This window comes from Arvicola amphibius, chromosome 11, assembly GCF_903992535.2.
Source record: "Arvicola amphibius chromosome 11, mArvAmp1.2, whole genome shotgun sequence".
In the NCBI taxonomy this organism is placed as follows: Eukaryota; Metazoa; Chordata; class Mammalia; order Rodentia; family Cricetidae; genus Arvicola; species Arvicola amphibius.
The window spans coordinates 1,944,491-1,959,419 of NC_052057.2; the positions used below are offsets into that span (position 1 = coordinate 1,944,491).

The 14,929-nt window shown below is 42.7% G+C and overlaps 1 protein-coding gene across 3 annotated transcripts in view; it reads right to left on the reverse strand.

Moving 5' to 3' along the window:
• Fbxw7 (F-box and WD repeat domain containing 7) overlaps positions 1-14,929 on the reverse strand; it is a 144,733-nt gene that overhangs the window by 57,219 nt on the left and 72,585 nt on the right. For 2 of the 3 annotated variants that reach the window (XM_038347429.1, XM_038347427.1), the window contains one exon: positions 7,153-7,719. In XM_038347429.1, the coding sequence (XP_038203357.1) occupies positions 7,153-7,650 (498 nt within the window). In that variant the 5' untranslated portion in view covers positions 7,651-7,719. Of the gene's footprint in view, positions 1-7,152; positions 7,720-8,272; positions 8,309-14,929 lie in introns of all 3 variants that reach the window. The other variant, XM_038347428.1, reaches the window with a different exon arrangement.

Here is a 14,929-nt window from a genome sequence, read left to right on the forward strand (position 1 = left end):
AAATAAAAATAAAATCAGTAATAATAATAATTCAAAAGGCAAACATACCACACAGCACAACTGTGGCACTCAGTGCTGTATTTCTACCCAATTCTTGTCAATGTTTATTTACTTGATGAAAACTATTTTGATTTTGCAATGAGTGATAAACACCCACTTTTTCTGTATATGATTTAAAATGAAGGTGACTTGTAGGGAAATAAAGGTAAAGAAAAGCTCTGTTAACGTTTTAGAACAGGAGGGGTGTTAAGAAATCGTGAAAGGACGAGCCTGGCATCTCCACCTCTTTGGGAGCAGGCGGCCTCTGCAGGCAGCAGTGCAGGCGCTGTCCCGGCAGGCTGGAGAGATGGCTCAGGGGTTAACAGCATGGCTGTTCTCCAGAGGACTCGGGTTCAATTCCCAGCACCCACGTGGCAGCTCACAACTGTCTGTAACTCCAGTTCCAGGGGATCCAACACCCTCACACAGACACACATATCATTACCCAAGAAAAAAGTGTTTAGTTACATAAACTCACATTAATCTGCCCAAGAAAAAAAAAAAAAGAACCACAGGAGCAGAAAAACGGTGATGCAGAGAATCGGCAAGCTCACGGCAAAAGCTCATCAGCTGTGATCTCAGCAGTCGGTCAACAGTGCGCGTTAGTCAGGGCTCTACACACACACACACACACACACACACACACCCATCTATCGGGAGGATTTACAGGCTGCAGCCCAGCAATGGCTAGTTATAAATGGAAAGAATCTAGGCGCTCTGCAGTCCCACGGGGCTGGGTGTCTCGGCTGGTGTGCTAGGATGGGAAAGAGCACCCGTCCTTACACAGTGCTCCATCAGCAGGTGTGGACAGAAGAAAGGGCGCCTCGAGGTCTGGATCAAGGCGTGCTGTCTTCCTGCCTCTAGTCCAGATCGTAAGTGTGCCTTCCATATCCGGCTTATAGTTGTTCATTCCAGATACAGTCAGGGTGACAACCAAGAATTGCCATCACAAGAAATAACTTTAACATTCATCATATGAAAAGGGATTTACTTACCCATACAATTTAGATCTCCAACCCCAAACTGCCAGTGCATTCTAGTAAGTAAACAGAGAAAGTAGTTGAATTATAAGATGACCACCCAAGGGGAGCTCAGGGATGCAGCGGCTCACACGGTGGATGGTGTCAGAGTTCCACCCTTCTCGGCCGTGTGGCCTCAGATGCAGAGATGTTTCTACTTGTCCGCCATCCTCGCCCACTCTCAAAAACAGAGTGTGAATACAGACCAGTGAGAATGACCTATGTCCTCCAGAAATATAACAGAAGCTGAGAGAGGGAAGGGTTCTGTCAAATGAACATAGCGAGAAAGGACAATTCTGGACTTTAACAAGCAGTAGTGCATATTTCTGAGTCTAAACAAACTGTCCACGGTCCTCTTCATAGTCACACGACTCAGTTAGGCCTAGAGGTGACGGGTCACCAGAAAATCCAATCAACCTCAGGACGGCTGGAGGCTCACAGGTCACACTAGTGCTAAAACAAGAGGGGCCTTCCTCCTTTTCACACACACTGGGGAGCCCAGAGCATCCAGTCATGGGAGGTCTTCTGGTTGAAGATTCTGTGTAAATTCATGACAAGTTTTCAAAGCTGTACTCCTCCTCTGAAAGCAAGTGAAAAGATACACTGTATATTTTGTTATTAAATAGCAAAATGAGAATATGCTAGTTTCTTGCTTTAAAAAATGCAAAAATATTATAGGACAATATACATAACTGCCCTAAATATTTATTCCAAAGTGGGTCAAGAAATAACAGACAAGAGACAAGCAGACAATACTATATTTAAATACATGAAAACAGCATCATCAACAAGGTGCTACATGGCCCTCTAGTGTTCAATGAAGAAACTTAAATGATTACATGCTTTACTACCAAAATCTCTCCGATTGACTAAGAACACTGTAAATACATCAGTGTAAGACTCCTTACACACTGAACATGCCCACCTCTTTCTTGGCTGTTGTACTTTCTTTGGAGTACAATGCTGCTGTGCTTTATTTTGAATTACTATCTATTTGCTGAGTATACAGCAAAAGAATTCTGAAATGTGGGCTGGGAAGGTAGGGCCCAAGTGAAATGCTCCAGCACAGACCAAATTCCCTGCAGTTGATCTGGAGACAGTGACAATGGCTCCAACACCTATAGGGAAGGCAGAAGACCTGAAAGAGCCACTATAAGGCGGAAGAACAAACCTGGGAGACTGACACTGTCCAGTCTCAAGTCTTCATAACAAGACAGCACTGTTAGGAAACAGATAAACACATACAACTGGGGCCCGAAGCAGACCGGTGTAATTGCAGCCAAGTGATCTTTGACGGAAGGGCAAAGGAGATAGATACAGTGGAGAAAAGTCAGTCTCCGTAGATGGGCCAACAAGACCCGGAGCTCTATCACACAGACCGTGATCAGCACCACCGTCACCACCACCATCCACGGCCCTACACCCTCTTCAAAAATTACCCTAAAGTAGACTGCAAACATACATGTAAAGCGAGCAACCATCAAACCCCAAAAAGTGACAAGAGAAAACCTAGGCAGATAACCTCGGCATCATCTATGAAAGAAATAACGATGAAAGGACATCATTAAAATTAAGCAGTCACTATCAATAGAGAAAGACAAGCCACAAACGATTCTTGTAGAAACACATCCAATAAATAACTTACTGAAAATTTGTAAGATTCTAAGAACAGCATTGTTAGGATGACAATCTAATTTAAAAATGAGAGAAGACCTGAATAGACACCTCACCCAGAAGATGTGTTTATGGTGAGTGTGCGCCTGAGAATATGTTCACTATCATACAGCACGGGGAAGAGACGCAGCGCATGCATCTCAGAGCAGACCCAGGTCCAGGACGCTGAAGACACCAAGCACCAGGAAGGACAGAGCAACCTCATTCACTGCCGTGAGAATGCAAAACAGCAGTCAATGGAAGACACCCTGGCAGTGTCGTTCAAAAGGAAATATACTGCTACAGGTCTCGTCATCTGTATCTTTTCTCATGGTTGCCCAAATCTAGAAAACCAAGATAGTCTCCATTAGGTGGACAAACAGCAGCCCATCCAGACAAAGGAATATTATCCAACCATAAAATAAAAAACTTTTGGGCCTTGAAAATACACTAAAAAAATTTAGCAAATGCTATTTGCTGTGGGACAATGGTCTGTACCCTGTCAATTGTATTTTAATAAAATGCTGATTAGGCCCAGCAGGAAGTAGAGGCGGGGCAATGAGAACGGGAATTCTGGGAAGAGAAAGAGTCAGCCTGCAGTCATCACCCAGACATGGGAAAAGCAAGATGTGACTTCCTCACCAAAAAAGGTACCAAGACACATGGCTAACACAGACAAGAATTATGGGCTAATATAAGTTATAAGAGTTACTAAGAAGTTTGAACTAATGGGCCAATCAGTTTATGATTAATGTAGACCTCTGTGTGTTTCTTTGGGACTGCAGGGCTGCGGGACCAGGCAGGACAGGAAGCCTCTGTCAGCAGCTATTAGAAAGCCAAGCTCAGAGGACCACACACGAGGATTTCCATTATATGGCAGCTGAGAAAAAGGAATGCTGTGGGGACAGTGAAAAGATGCTGGCTGCCTGGGTTGGGTGGACGGAGACAGAACAGGCTCCTCTTGAGGATTGTCAGGACAGCAGAAACTATATTGAAGCCCAGGGTGTTAAGTTCAACCACTATAACCGTTGTGCATTAGGGGTGATACACCGACTGAACATTATAGACCGTGTGCGTGTGTGTGTGTGTGTGTGTGTGTGTGTGTGTGTGTGCGCGCGCGCGCGCGCACACATGTGTATGCATGCTGTAAAGAATGAACTGCTCTAAGGGACAGATACAGTCAATACCAGATCACACAGACCTATGTTTCAGAGTCAGGATCCAAGCGCAGATACCAAGGGCTATCACCCCCTGTGCTAAGGGAACCCATTCATGGCTTCTGGCCTGCTCCTTTCCCTGTTTCAGGTGGTTCAAAGAGCAGCTTAGGTTGCTTCCTAATCTGAAACCCCTCTCCTTGGAAAACACGGTTGTACAGTTTGTTACTTCCTACCATAGGGGGCAGCATACCACATGGAAAGAGAAAGGGTTCTTCAAAACAGACCAGATCAAGAGTAAAATCTTTTGTTATTTACGGTGTGGATGGGAGCTGCACAGGTTTGTGCCAGATGGGGTTCCAGTGCTGAGAGGAACAAGCCCCCACCCCTAACCGAGAAGCTATCTGCAATGGATAGGGAGGGACCCTGCCCAGCAGTGAACTCACAAACTCAGTGTTATCTCTGGAGGTTGTCTCACAAGGCTTGTCAAGGCACACTTTGTTCTTTTCATCTTACAGATCTCATACATACATATATATAAAATTCTGTGTTCTTATGGGATCCCTATGTATATGAAGATGTGTGTTTCTGCGTCTGGATGTTTGGGTTCTTTTTCTTCTTCTGTTTGTCTGTTTTGTCCTATTCTGGTTGATTTGTTTTTGTTTAATCATGTTTTATTTTATTATTTTTCTTTAGAATCCTGTTTGTTTTCTATGGAGAGACAGAAAAGGTGTGTATTCAGATGGGAAAGGAGATGAGAGAGCTTTTAGAGAGTTGAGAAGGGGAAGCACTGTCAGAATATATTGTATGAAAAGAATCTGCTCTCAGAAGAAGAAAAATAGAAAAGATCTAAACATGAAAAAAAAGAACCTAAAACAAGCATTGTGTAGGGTGAACCATTGGGCTCTCTATAACCTCAATTTTCTCATCTCTCATAGGGACTTAATAAAGAGCAAATCTTGATCACCAATAGCCTTGACTTTTGGTATCAGGGCAGCCTGGAATTTCTAATCTCTACTGTTTATTGCTGTTAAGTTTCAAACTCAAGACAACTGGCTGAGGTATCTATTTAACACATCAAAGCTGGACCTGGTCCCCAAGTTCGCCCAGCATCCCTCAGTCCCTACCTGTCACAAGGCATGGCTGGCATACTCTCACTCTCTATCCTCAACTCTCCAATTCAGCACCGGGCTGCCCATCCCACAGAGCCCTTCCCTATATAACCCACACATTTTAGTCTCCTGCCCTTTTGTGCTTTTGGCCTCCTGGCTGCTGTGCCTAGTTTCCCTCTCCTCACCTCTCCACCCAAAGCCCGGCTCAGTCTGGTCACGTCCACTCTGGACTCCCCCGAATGTCCCTGCCCTGACTCTACCTATGCTCTCCCTTTCAGTTACATACAATACACTTTCTCCGCCACCGCCACCGCACCCAGGAGCAACCACACCCTTTCCTCTCTTCTTTATTTCTTGTCACTCAACTGTGCATTCCCACAAGAACAAAACTTAAAGGGAACGGAGTGGTACCTTGGGCTCCAAGAGAAGACAGAATTCAGGTAAAGAACAGAGACTGTGCCTACAACTGAGTTCATCCAAATGGGTCTGCTCATCACCAGGGCAGAAAACACCTCAAAAGACTGTCAGTTTCAGGAACTTTAAGAAACCGTACAGAAGTCTAGCTCAACACATTGGCTGGTCCAGTGGGTCCTTTGGCCACTGTTCACACCATTTAAGGTACCCACTTCACTGAAAAAAAAAAAAAAAAATGCTGTCTATCTCTACACTTAAAAAAAAGGAACCCTTCAATGACTAGAGATTATCTTAATAGTTTCCATTGTGTTCTGAGAATAAACCAAAGCAACAGAGAATCTAACATTTTTTTCATTAATGTAGAAAAGATGCAGGAATGGCACCTAAATCTAGCTGCCTTCGGGTTGTTTAGAGACCACCACAAGGACACTTCAAAAGCATACTGAGGAAGAACTGAGGAAACCTAATTCTCTATTAACACTTCAAAGGGGGTGATGTTTTCTTGAGTCTTGCTGTACAGCCTACCCCAGACTCACGCTCTCTTCACCAGAGAGCTGAGGCTGGCCTCCTGCCTCAAGTTTTGAGGTTGTTGATGTATATGCCGCCCGGCTTCTAAAGGAGGGTTCTTCATTTCGTGCCCCCACTCGGCTCAAAGATCAAATGTTTAGAACTCCAGGATACTGAGGTTTTTTTGTCTTTTTCTTTTTCTTTTTTTATAAAAAGACCAGGGATTTAAAATAAAGCAAAACAAAGTACTGAGTTATTATAAATTTCTCCTATTTCCCTTATTAATAGATTAGACATGTGATGTCCTCTCAATACAGCAAGGTAACTTTTAAAATATCTTTAAAGCCCAAAACAACGTCTTGCTATCTTGACTCATGGTCTTCCTGTCCAGAGTGAGGGGGTTTTCTGAAGCTGTTTCAGAAATAATGAGAGTGGTCAAAATCTAGTCAGTCCAGACCCAAATCCTTCATCTAGGCATGGAGACAGTTGAATAAAAGAAAACCACTACTTAATGCCATTTCCTTCCTCAGTCACACTGACAGCTCAATAAAATAACCTGTGACTAGGCTGTGAAAATTAGAGATAGCAACAAATTAAAACAAAACTGATTCAGCAAATCAAATTCATGCCAAATGTATCGGATACTTCATTCCAACTCAAACTATATTGAAATACATGCTATTAAATTTGTAACTATTTATGAACAAAATCCACAAATTCATTGTTAAGAAACAGCAAATGAGTAAAAGGATGTCTACGAGAGATGGTGTTTGTAAAACTGGTGAGCTATTGCTCACAGACCACCCGCAACACTTTAACCCTTAAGGCTGTCCTACATGGCCATCCATGAGTCCCAGCTCATTTTTGAATAATAAAACACAACTATTTTCAGTGATTCCCAGTAATTCACACATCGGAGTAACTCTCTTGGGAACATAGCCTGTGCATACATTCGCTATTTATAAATAAAAAGACTCCATTACTTGATTTACACACATCACGTTTCACGACAACCCCGCACACTCACACAAACCACTACTTTAGCAGCAGACCTGAAGCTGGCAATGTTTTGCAGTAGGCAAGACCAGTTTCCCCTGTTTCACAGTCAGGCTCCCTCCTACCAGTACTTCTATCTACAGCACTGGGAATGCCTTTAACAAAGGGAAGCTTACTTAATCAAGTTGTCACAAGTGGAGACAGTAGGCAATCTTACAAACACTTACACCCGAAACAGCGACGTAGTTCGATACTCACTTTTGTCGTCTTTGTACAGAATGGGGAAGAGAGCTGGTGAATGGGCAGGTCCCCGATACGACTACAGTTTGTGACATTGCTATTGTGCGTATGTTCATCTTCTCTGCTACTATCATCAGACTGATCAAAATCATCACTCTCCTGGTCCATCTCCTCCTCCTCCTCCTCCTCCTCCTCCTCCTCCTGTTCCCCAGCATGCTCTTCATCTTCCTCTTGCTCTTCTTGGTTTCCCGAAGAGTCCTCATCTACTGAGATAAAGCGGTTATTGTTTTCTTCCACGTGTCCTTGCTGGGAATTGCTCTGGTCTCCAGGCCTGGGGTCTGCCCCCACAAGTTCACCATTCCGTGCAGTGTGTTCCTCCTCCTGACAGCTCTGCTGCTGCTCCTCCACCACGCGATTCATCTGCCCCTCATCTGCCTGGCTTGAGGAAGCGTTCCCTCTCAGAGAGCCTCCAGTTCGTCGTCTTTTGCTGCCCACAGAGAGCAGTTCCTGATTCATTTCCAAAAGCCAGCTTGCTACTTCTTGAACCTTGGCTAGACTATCAGAAGATGCAAAGGTTTTCACATTCTGTAGGAGGAAATGGGGGATAAACAAGATTTGTATAATCTATATTGTTGTCTACTTTTGAGTCCTATGCCTATCGTCTAAGTAACAAAGACTGTGGAAAACATTCACATGCTCTTTAAATTAAGTAAGTTATAAAACTTCTAAAAATGCATAGCTTTAACAACCTTTTTAGATATACCTCTAAAAGCTTGATAGTTGTCTTGATCAGTATGATATAACTTAGCCAATAAAACAATTTTAAATCTTAAATCATTAATTCAGAAATGATAGCCTGGATAAACTATTCACTAAATAGTAAACATATCCATAGAAACAAAAAGAAAACACCCATCAGGTGCCCAGCTGGGTTCAGGAAATCTTGAAGTAAATCCTCTTCAAGAAAGCTTTATTATCCTGGCAACTCCCCAAGCTTCCCCGATCACAAAATCCTGCCTTCAGGTAAGAAGCACAATCTCTGTGATTTTCATCTCCCACAATGAATACAAACCAATTGAACAACAAATTTAAAAACTGTAATTAAGAACACAAAAGCAAAAAGTTCTTAAGTTCATACCCTCTGACCCAGTAACTCCACTTCTGGAAATCTATCCTAAAACAGGAAAGGGAAAAAGTTATAGAGAAGACGTTCACTGATGCAGACAAGGGTTAAGGGAGAGAGAATGAAAATAAAATCCAGATGTTTAAGATAAAAGACACGATCCATTTAAAAAGCACGATGAACGCTGGGTTTTTATGTATCACGCTAAGGAAAACCTTACATGGAAAGCACATGACTGCAGTATAATTTCTAGATGGCATAAGGACTACATGGTGGTATTCCAAAACACTTGCATCTTAAGCAATGGCATTATTGATGCTTTAAACTTATTTCTCAAATTTTACACATTTTGTTTTCTTTTGTTTCTTAGCATAGGTTCTAAAATTTCCTGTTACATTTTCAATGAGTTCATTATAGAGCACATTCTTTGCTGATATTTGATAAAGCTCAAGTTTACTAAAATAATTTCACATTACACACATTTAAAAACCCTAGAACCTGAACTTTGAAATTTTCATACAGAAATTAAGCTGTCAATAATGCATTATTATTTTACAAACTAATTCTGAACATCTTAGAGAAAGCTTTGTATGTGTCAGAACACTCATATAAAATACAAACATGAAAGAACAGTATTTTATTGTATTTATGTTGAAAATTTCAAAAAGTTTAAAATTTTAAAATGTTCTATTTCATACCAGCAGAAGTATATAATATTAATATATTCAAATAAAGATCTTATGTTCTTACCAATATCTAATGAGATTTAGCTGGTGTTCAGAAAAATGAAGTCTGTGTAATATATTTCTACACTGTACAATTATCAAACACTGCACTATTCCCTTGACAACTGATATGACAGGGATGTAAACAATGCTGATGGACCTCACAACTGTCAATCTGGAAACAGACAACTGAGGCTCAGTCCAGGTGAGAACTTGCAATGCAGTGCTCACAGATCACCAATCCAAAACCAATGCAGTGCTCACAGATCACTAATCCAGAACCAATGCAGTGCTCACAGATCACTAATCCAGAACCAAAGCAGTGCTTACAGATCACCAATCCAGAACCAATGCAGTGCTCACAGATCACTAATCCAGAACCAATGCAGTGCTCACAGATCACCAATCCAGAACCAATGCAGTGCTCACGGATCACCAATCCAGAACCAATGCAGTGCTCACAGATCACCAATCCAGAACCAATGCAGTGCTCACAGATCACCAATCCAGAACCAATGCAGTGCTCGCAGAGCACCAATCCAGAACCAATGCAGTGCTCACAGATCACTAATCCAAAACCAATGCAGTGCTCACAGATCACTAATCCAAAACCAATGCAGTGCTCATCACCAATCCAGAACCAATGTAGTGCTCACAGATCACCAATCCAGAACCAATGTAGTGCTCACAGATCACTAATCCAGAACCAAAGCAGTGCTCACAGATCACTAATCCAGAACCAAAGCAGTGATCACAGATCACTAATCCAGAACCAATGCAGTGCTCACAGATCACCAATCCAGAACCAAAGCAGTGCTCACAGATCACTAATCCAGAACCAATGCAGTCCTCATCACCAATCCAGAACCAATGCAGTGCTCACAGATCACCAACCCATTTCAGACCCACATTAGTGTCCCGAAGGGAAGTACTTACAATTATTTCTTCACCTAATCCCAAGTACTACCAAGAATAAATTATACAACAACGAAACCTAAAACATGTCTCTGCACGTGCCAAGCATGTCATTTAGCAGTTTTTGATTATAGAACCCACAGTAAAGTAAGATTTCACATTACAGGGCTACAAGGAAGTATTAAACATGCCTGAAACAGCAGTTTCAAATGGAATGAAGATAATAAAATTTTCACAATCCCTAAAGCGTCTCTCGGTCACCACTGTTAATTAAATAGTTAATTTTCTTTGTGGTCATCATGTCTGATGAAGTTGCTTTAGTCACTGAATTAGTAAATCCTGAGCCACTGCTCCAGGGGAAAATGGTTCCCATCAGCCTCTGGATCCCAACACTGTCATCTCCTGGCCGACTCAGAACTCCACTTCTGATTAAAGGCACCTTATTTAATGCAGATTATGAACTCAGCATTGAACTCATGCCCTATTAGTATAACTCCTACCTGAATGAGGCTTGTCTAAGATGCATTATTTTCTCCATAAGGTAGTGACGCAGCTTTCTCAAACATTAGAGGGTCATTTGGTTATGAGTGGGGTCATTTTAAACAACGCAATCAACAAAAGAAACGAAGATGAGGGAAATGTTAGCACAGACCAGTAAAAGGACACTTGTTTATGGCACGGCACTGAAACAAGCAGGGGACAAATGCGTGCCAACTGGGTCCACAGACGGGTGTCGATATGGCTCAGTGCTCTACAAGCATGAGGATCTGAGATCAAATCTCCAGCACCCAAGTAAAACCCCAACATGTAAGTGCAAGCCTATAACTCCAATGGTATCCCAGGCATTTGCCAGCCTGCCAGTCTAGAGGAAACAGTAAGCTCCAGGTAACTGAGAAACCCTGTTAGAAGTAAGTTGGAGAGCAATACAGGAAGACACCCAGCATCAAGTTCTGGCCTCTACATGGCACGAACACCCACATATACATATACATACTCTCTCACTAGCCCACTAAAACCAGTAACAAGACCCTATACCAAGTGCCCCCTCCCTCTGTCTTGCCTTTCCCCATAGCACTAAAGACACGAAGCACTAGAAGGACGGACCTGTGTGTTGTCCACACGCTCATATACATGGCCTCCCCGACTAGCTCTGAGGAAGCTGTCCCTTTTCAGTCATGTTGTGCCAGCACGAGGGTACAACGCCCGAATATGTGCTCAAGTATCTGCTGGCTTCACAATCAACCTCAGACCTCTCCTGTTTAACAAAGCAGACAGGTCGCGCACCTGAACTTAATTTAGAGCATCCCCAGTCACGTCTCCCTGTGTCTCCATCACTCCTGTCCACTCACTGAGTCATTGCAAGGACCTTAAATGTCAATACCTCGATGGCAAATTACAAACATTTACATGTTTAACTTTGCCCCACAAATGAAAGCAAGTATCAGTATGAAGAAGACAGTGCAGTTGGTGTACTGCTAATGGTGGAAGTATCAGACCTCCGTTTCCTTAGAACCCCTGTGAAGACCTGAGTGTGGGAGTCCGTACTTGCAATCCCACACTGGGGAAGCCAGGGCAGAGGAATTCCTGGGGTTGCAGGCCGGCCAGCCTAACCAACAAGGGGGACAGAAGAAAGGAAACTGCCTGGTCTGCTTACCGCAAGCCCAGCTCCAAACTGGGTGAAGAGCCTGTCTCAAGGGAATATGGTGGGAAATGGTAGGACAGGACACAGGCCTCCACTGGCCTTTGTGCATACACAGGAATGTGCATCTGCACACACATGGGCACATACACTACACAAGCATGCATACACATAAACAAAAGAAATATTGTAAAATTTCATTGACACATTTCGTTTATTTCAAGCTATTTACAATGACCTAAAACAGTACATAAGTTTTCTAAGTGTGGTGGAAATGGGCTGAAATGGGGCTTAAAACACTTTTCTGGGGGTTGGAAAGATGACTCGGTGAGGTTAAAAGCACTTGTTGCTCTTTCAGAGGACCAGAGTTCAGTTCCCAGCACCCACAGAGGGCAGTCAACAACTGCCTATAATTCCACCTCCAGGGGATCCAACCCCTTCTTCTGGCTCTTCAGATGCTGTACTCATGAGCGCAATTCCACATACAGATACACACATACACATAAAATATATACTTAAAAAAGAGTTTTCTGGAGTGATGGAGTCTATATTTTGACTGATGCGCTAGGTATATAAGTGTATATGTTGTTCAGGACTCACCTGTGCTTTCGATGTTAAAGCACCTCAATTTAAGTGTGTGTGTGTGTGTGTGTGTGTGTGTGTGTGTGTGTGTGTATGCTCGTGCATGAAACGGAATACAATACAAACTCCTCTATGTGCTTTTCTTCTACTGGGAGTCTGCTGCTAAGTGCTGAGGAAGGTGTTGGCCTTGGATTCCACGCCCTCATGAGTACGATTTCCCTACAATAACATCGGATAAAATCTCATCGGGGAAGCAGGATAAAACCCCAAGATTTTTCCAGTTCAAAAGACAAAGTGACAGACTTCCATAAATGCACAGCTCCTAGGATGGAGGAGTCAACCCACAGTTCGCTGTCAGTGTCCCTAGCAGGCAGCTGTTGACAGAGAGTATGAGAGGGTCACACAAGCAAACCACCCTTGTGAAGCATCTGAAGCCTCCATCTAAAGAGCCAGTGACGACCAGACGGGATCTTTAGAGAAAGTCTTGCTCAGCACCATCACCAGGGGACTGGGAAGGAACCATTATGGATTCAAATCCTTTCAGATGTTCTCTCCTCTCTTGCCTCACAATCATTTTGCAGGAACATTTTGAACTTCAAAACAAACCTACCAGTGCAGTATGGAAAACACAGTATTTACAGAGAAACAGAGATGAATCTGCTTCCTTAACGGGGTTCCCAACTTAGTGATTTAATGTGGTGACTGTCTGTTGTGAAACATAACGGGAAAATCTTTTTCTATGATCTTGTTAAGACTAAGAATCATGTTCTCTGTGACTGCTGCCTGCCCCTCTTGAGAATCTTCATTTGTTAAGTATGTAGCTACAACTCTACCAAATACATGCTGTGTGTATGTGTGTGTATGTATTATGTATGTATTATGTATGCATGCATGCAGCTACAACTCTACCAAATCCATGCTGTGTGTGTATGTATGTATGTATGTATGTATGTATGTATGTATACAGCTACAACTCTACTAAATCCATGCTGTATGTATGTATGTATGTATGCATGTATGTATGCATGCATGCATGCAGCTACAACTCTACCAAATCCATGCTGTGTGTATGTGTGTGTGTATGTATGTATGTATGTATGTATGTATGATGTATGCATACATGCATGCAGCTACAACTCTACCAAATCCATGCTGTGTGTATGTGTGTGTATGTATGTATGTATGTATGCATGCATGCATGCATGCAGCTACAACTCTACCAAATCCATGCTGCTCTTACTTCATCTACTTCTCACCTTTAAAAACTCCTGTCTGGATTTCTCTCCTTGTTCTCTGAGGCAAAAAGATTACCTGCTTAGATGAATATGCCAAACAGTACCTATTCACAGAGTCTCTGAAACAATCACTTATCCCTCCTTAAAATTCTGGCAAGAGAGTTCACGGACATACTGAGGACGACACTGTTAACTGCCCCACACAAGTGTTTTCATACAGCATGTATTTGAAAGAGAGAACGGTAGATGTCATGAGCCAGCACTGGGCACAGAATCCTGACCAAAGGCATAGAGCCCTGCACCTAAAGTAAGAAAATAGTTTTCTCATTAGCTGGACATCATCATGATGAATACGAAAGCTTTGGAAAGACAATACAACGATGGGTAGAAATCAGGTTATCCACACTTCCTTCTGGTCTGGTCCCTCTTATCTGTCAACACTGTAGTGGTCAAACCACCATTACCATAAAAATCCTTCCACCCAAAGCCACTTAGAACATTAGCTATAATTCCAATGTATAATAAATTTGAATTGTTTTTCTAACAGAGATCTGAGCTCTTATTTTCTAAATGGCAAGAAATGCCATGACGCTCTTACAAAGATCCCCATCTGTGTAGAATAAAGCAACGGTGTCTTAGTGATCATTACAACAGACCCTGATAGTAATAATCTATTTTCCAAACAAGACGTGTTTCAGGTTACAAAGCAGTATTGCACCGACCTAACAAGGCAAAAGTTGTAAGTGCTCGCTAACCTGGAGACGCTCTCAGTTTCGGACAAACAACACTGGTTGTACAGTCACCCCGAGACTAGGCAGCAGTGTGGAGGGCTGCTCCAGCTCGAGCTCCTCACTACAGTGGAGGCTGCAAACAATTTCACCGCTGACCTCAGCCACTCACGCTGCAAAGGGGACAGTGAGAGGTCGCGGCCTCCAAGATCACTGGTTTCACATCTGCTCACGAGACTGGCATACAGATCTCCAAATCTCTGGGTCCATTTCCTCCACTTCAAATTATTCCTCTCGCCTAGACAAGATCTAAGCACTAATTCAAAATAAGAAAAGGAAAGAAACAAAAAAGAAAACACCATCTACTTCCTAGGTTACCAATTAAGGAGCAATGGTACAGAAAATGCTATCAATCTATTTCCTACACTTCCAACTAAGATACTCAGGATACAGAAAATAAAATGTTAGCAGGCACGAAGCCAGTTTTATATTCCAACTGGTAAGTTGGTAAAGAAACTAACAGAAAAGAGGAAATGGTGTAGGAGGTCCTTCTGTTTGTGTGCTGCTTTTATTGGTTAATGAATAAAGAAACTGCCTAGACCTAGTTGATAGGGCAGAACTTAGGTAGACAGAGAAAACAGAACTGAATGCTGGGAGGAAGAAGGGCAGAGTCAGAGAAACCATGGATCCTCCGCCTGAGATGGATGGCGGTTAGAATCTCCGGTAAGCCACTGCTATGTGGCGTTACATAGATTAATGGAGATGGGTTGAATTAAGATGTAAGAGTTAGCCAATAAGAGGCTAGAGCTAATGGGCCAAGCAGTAATTTAATTAATACAGTTTCTGGT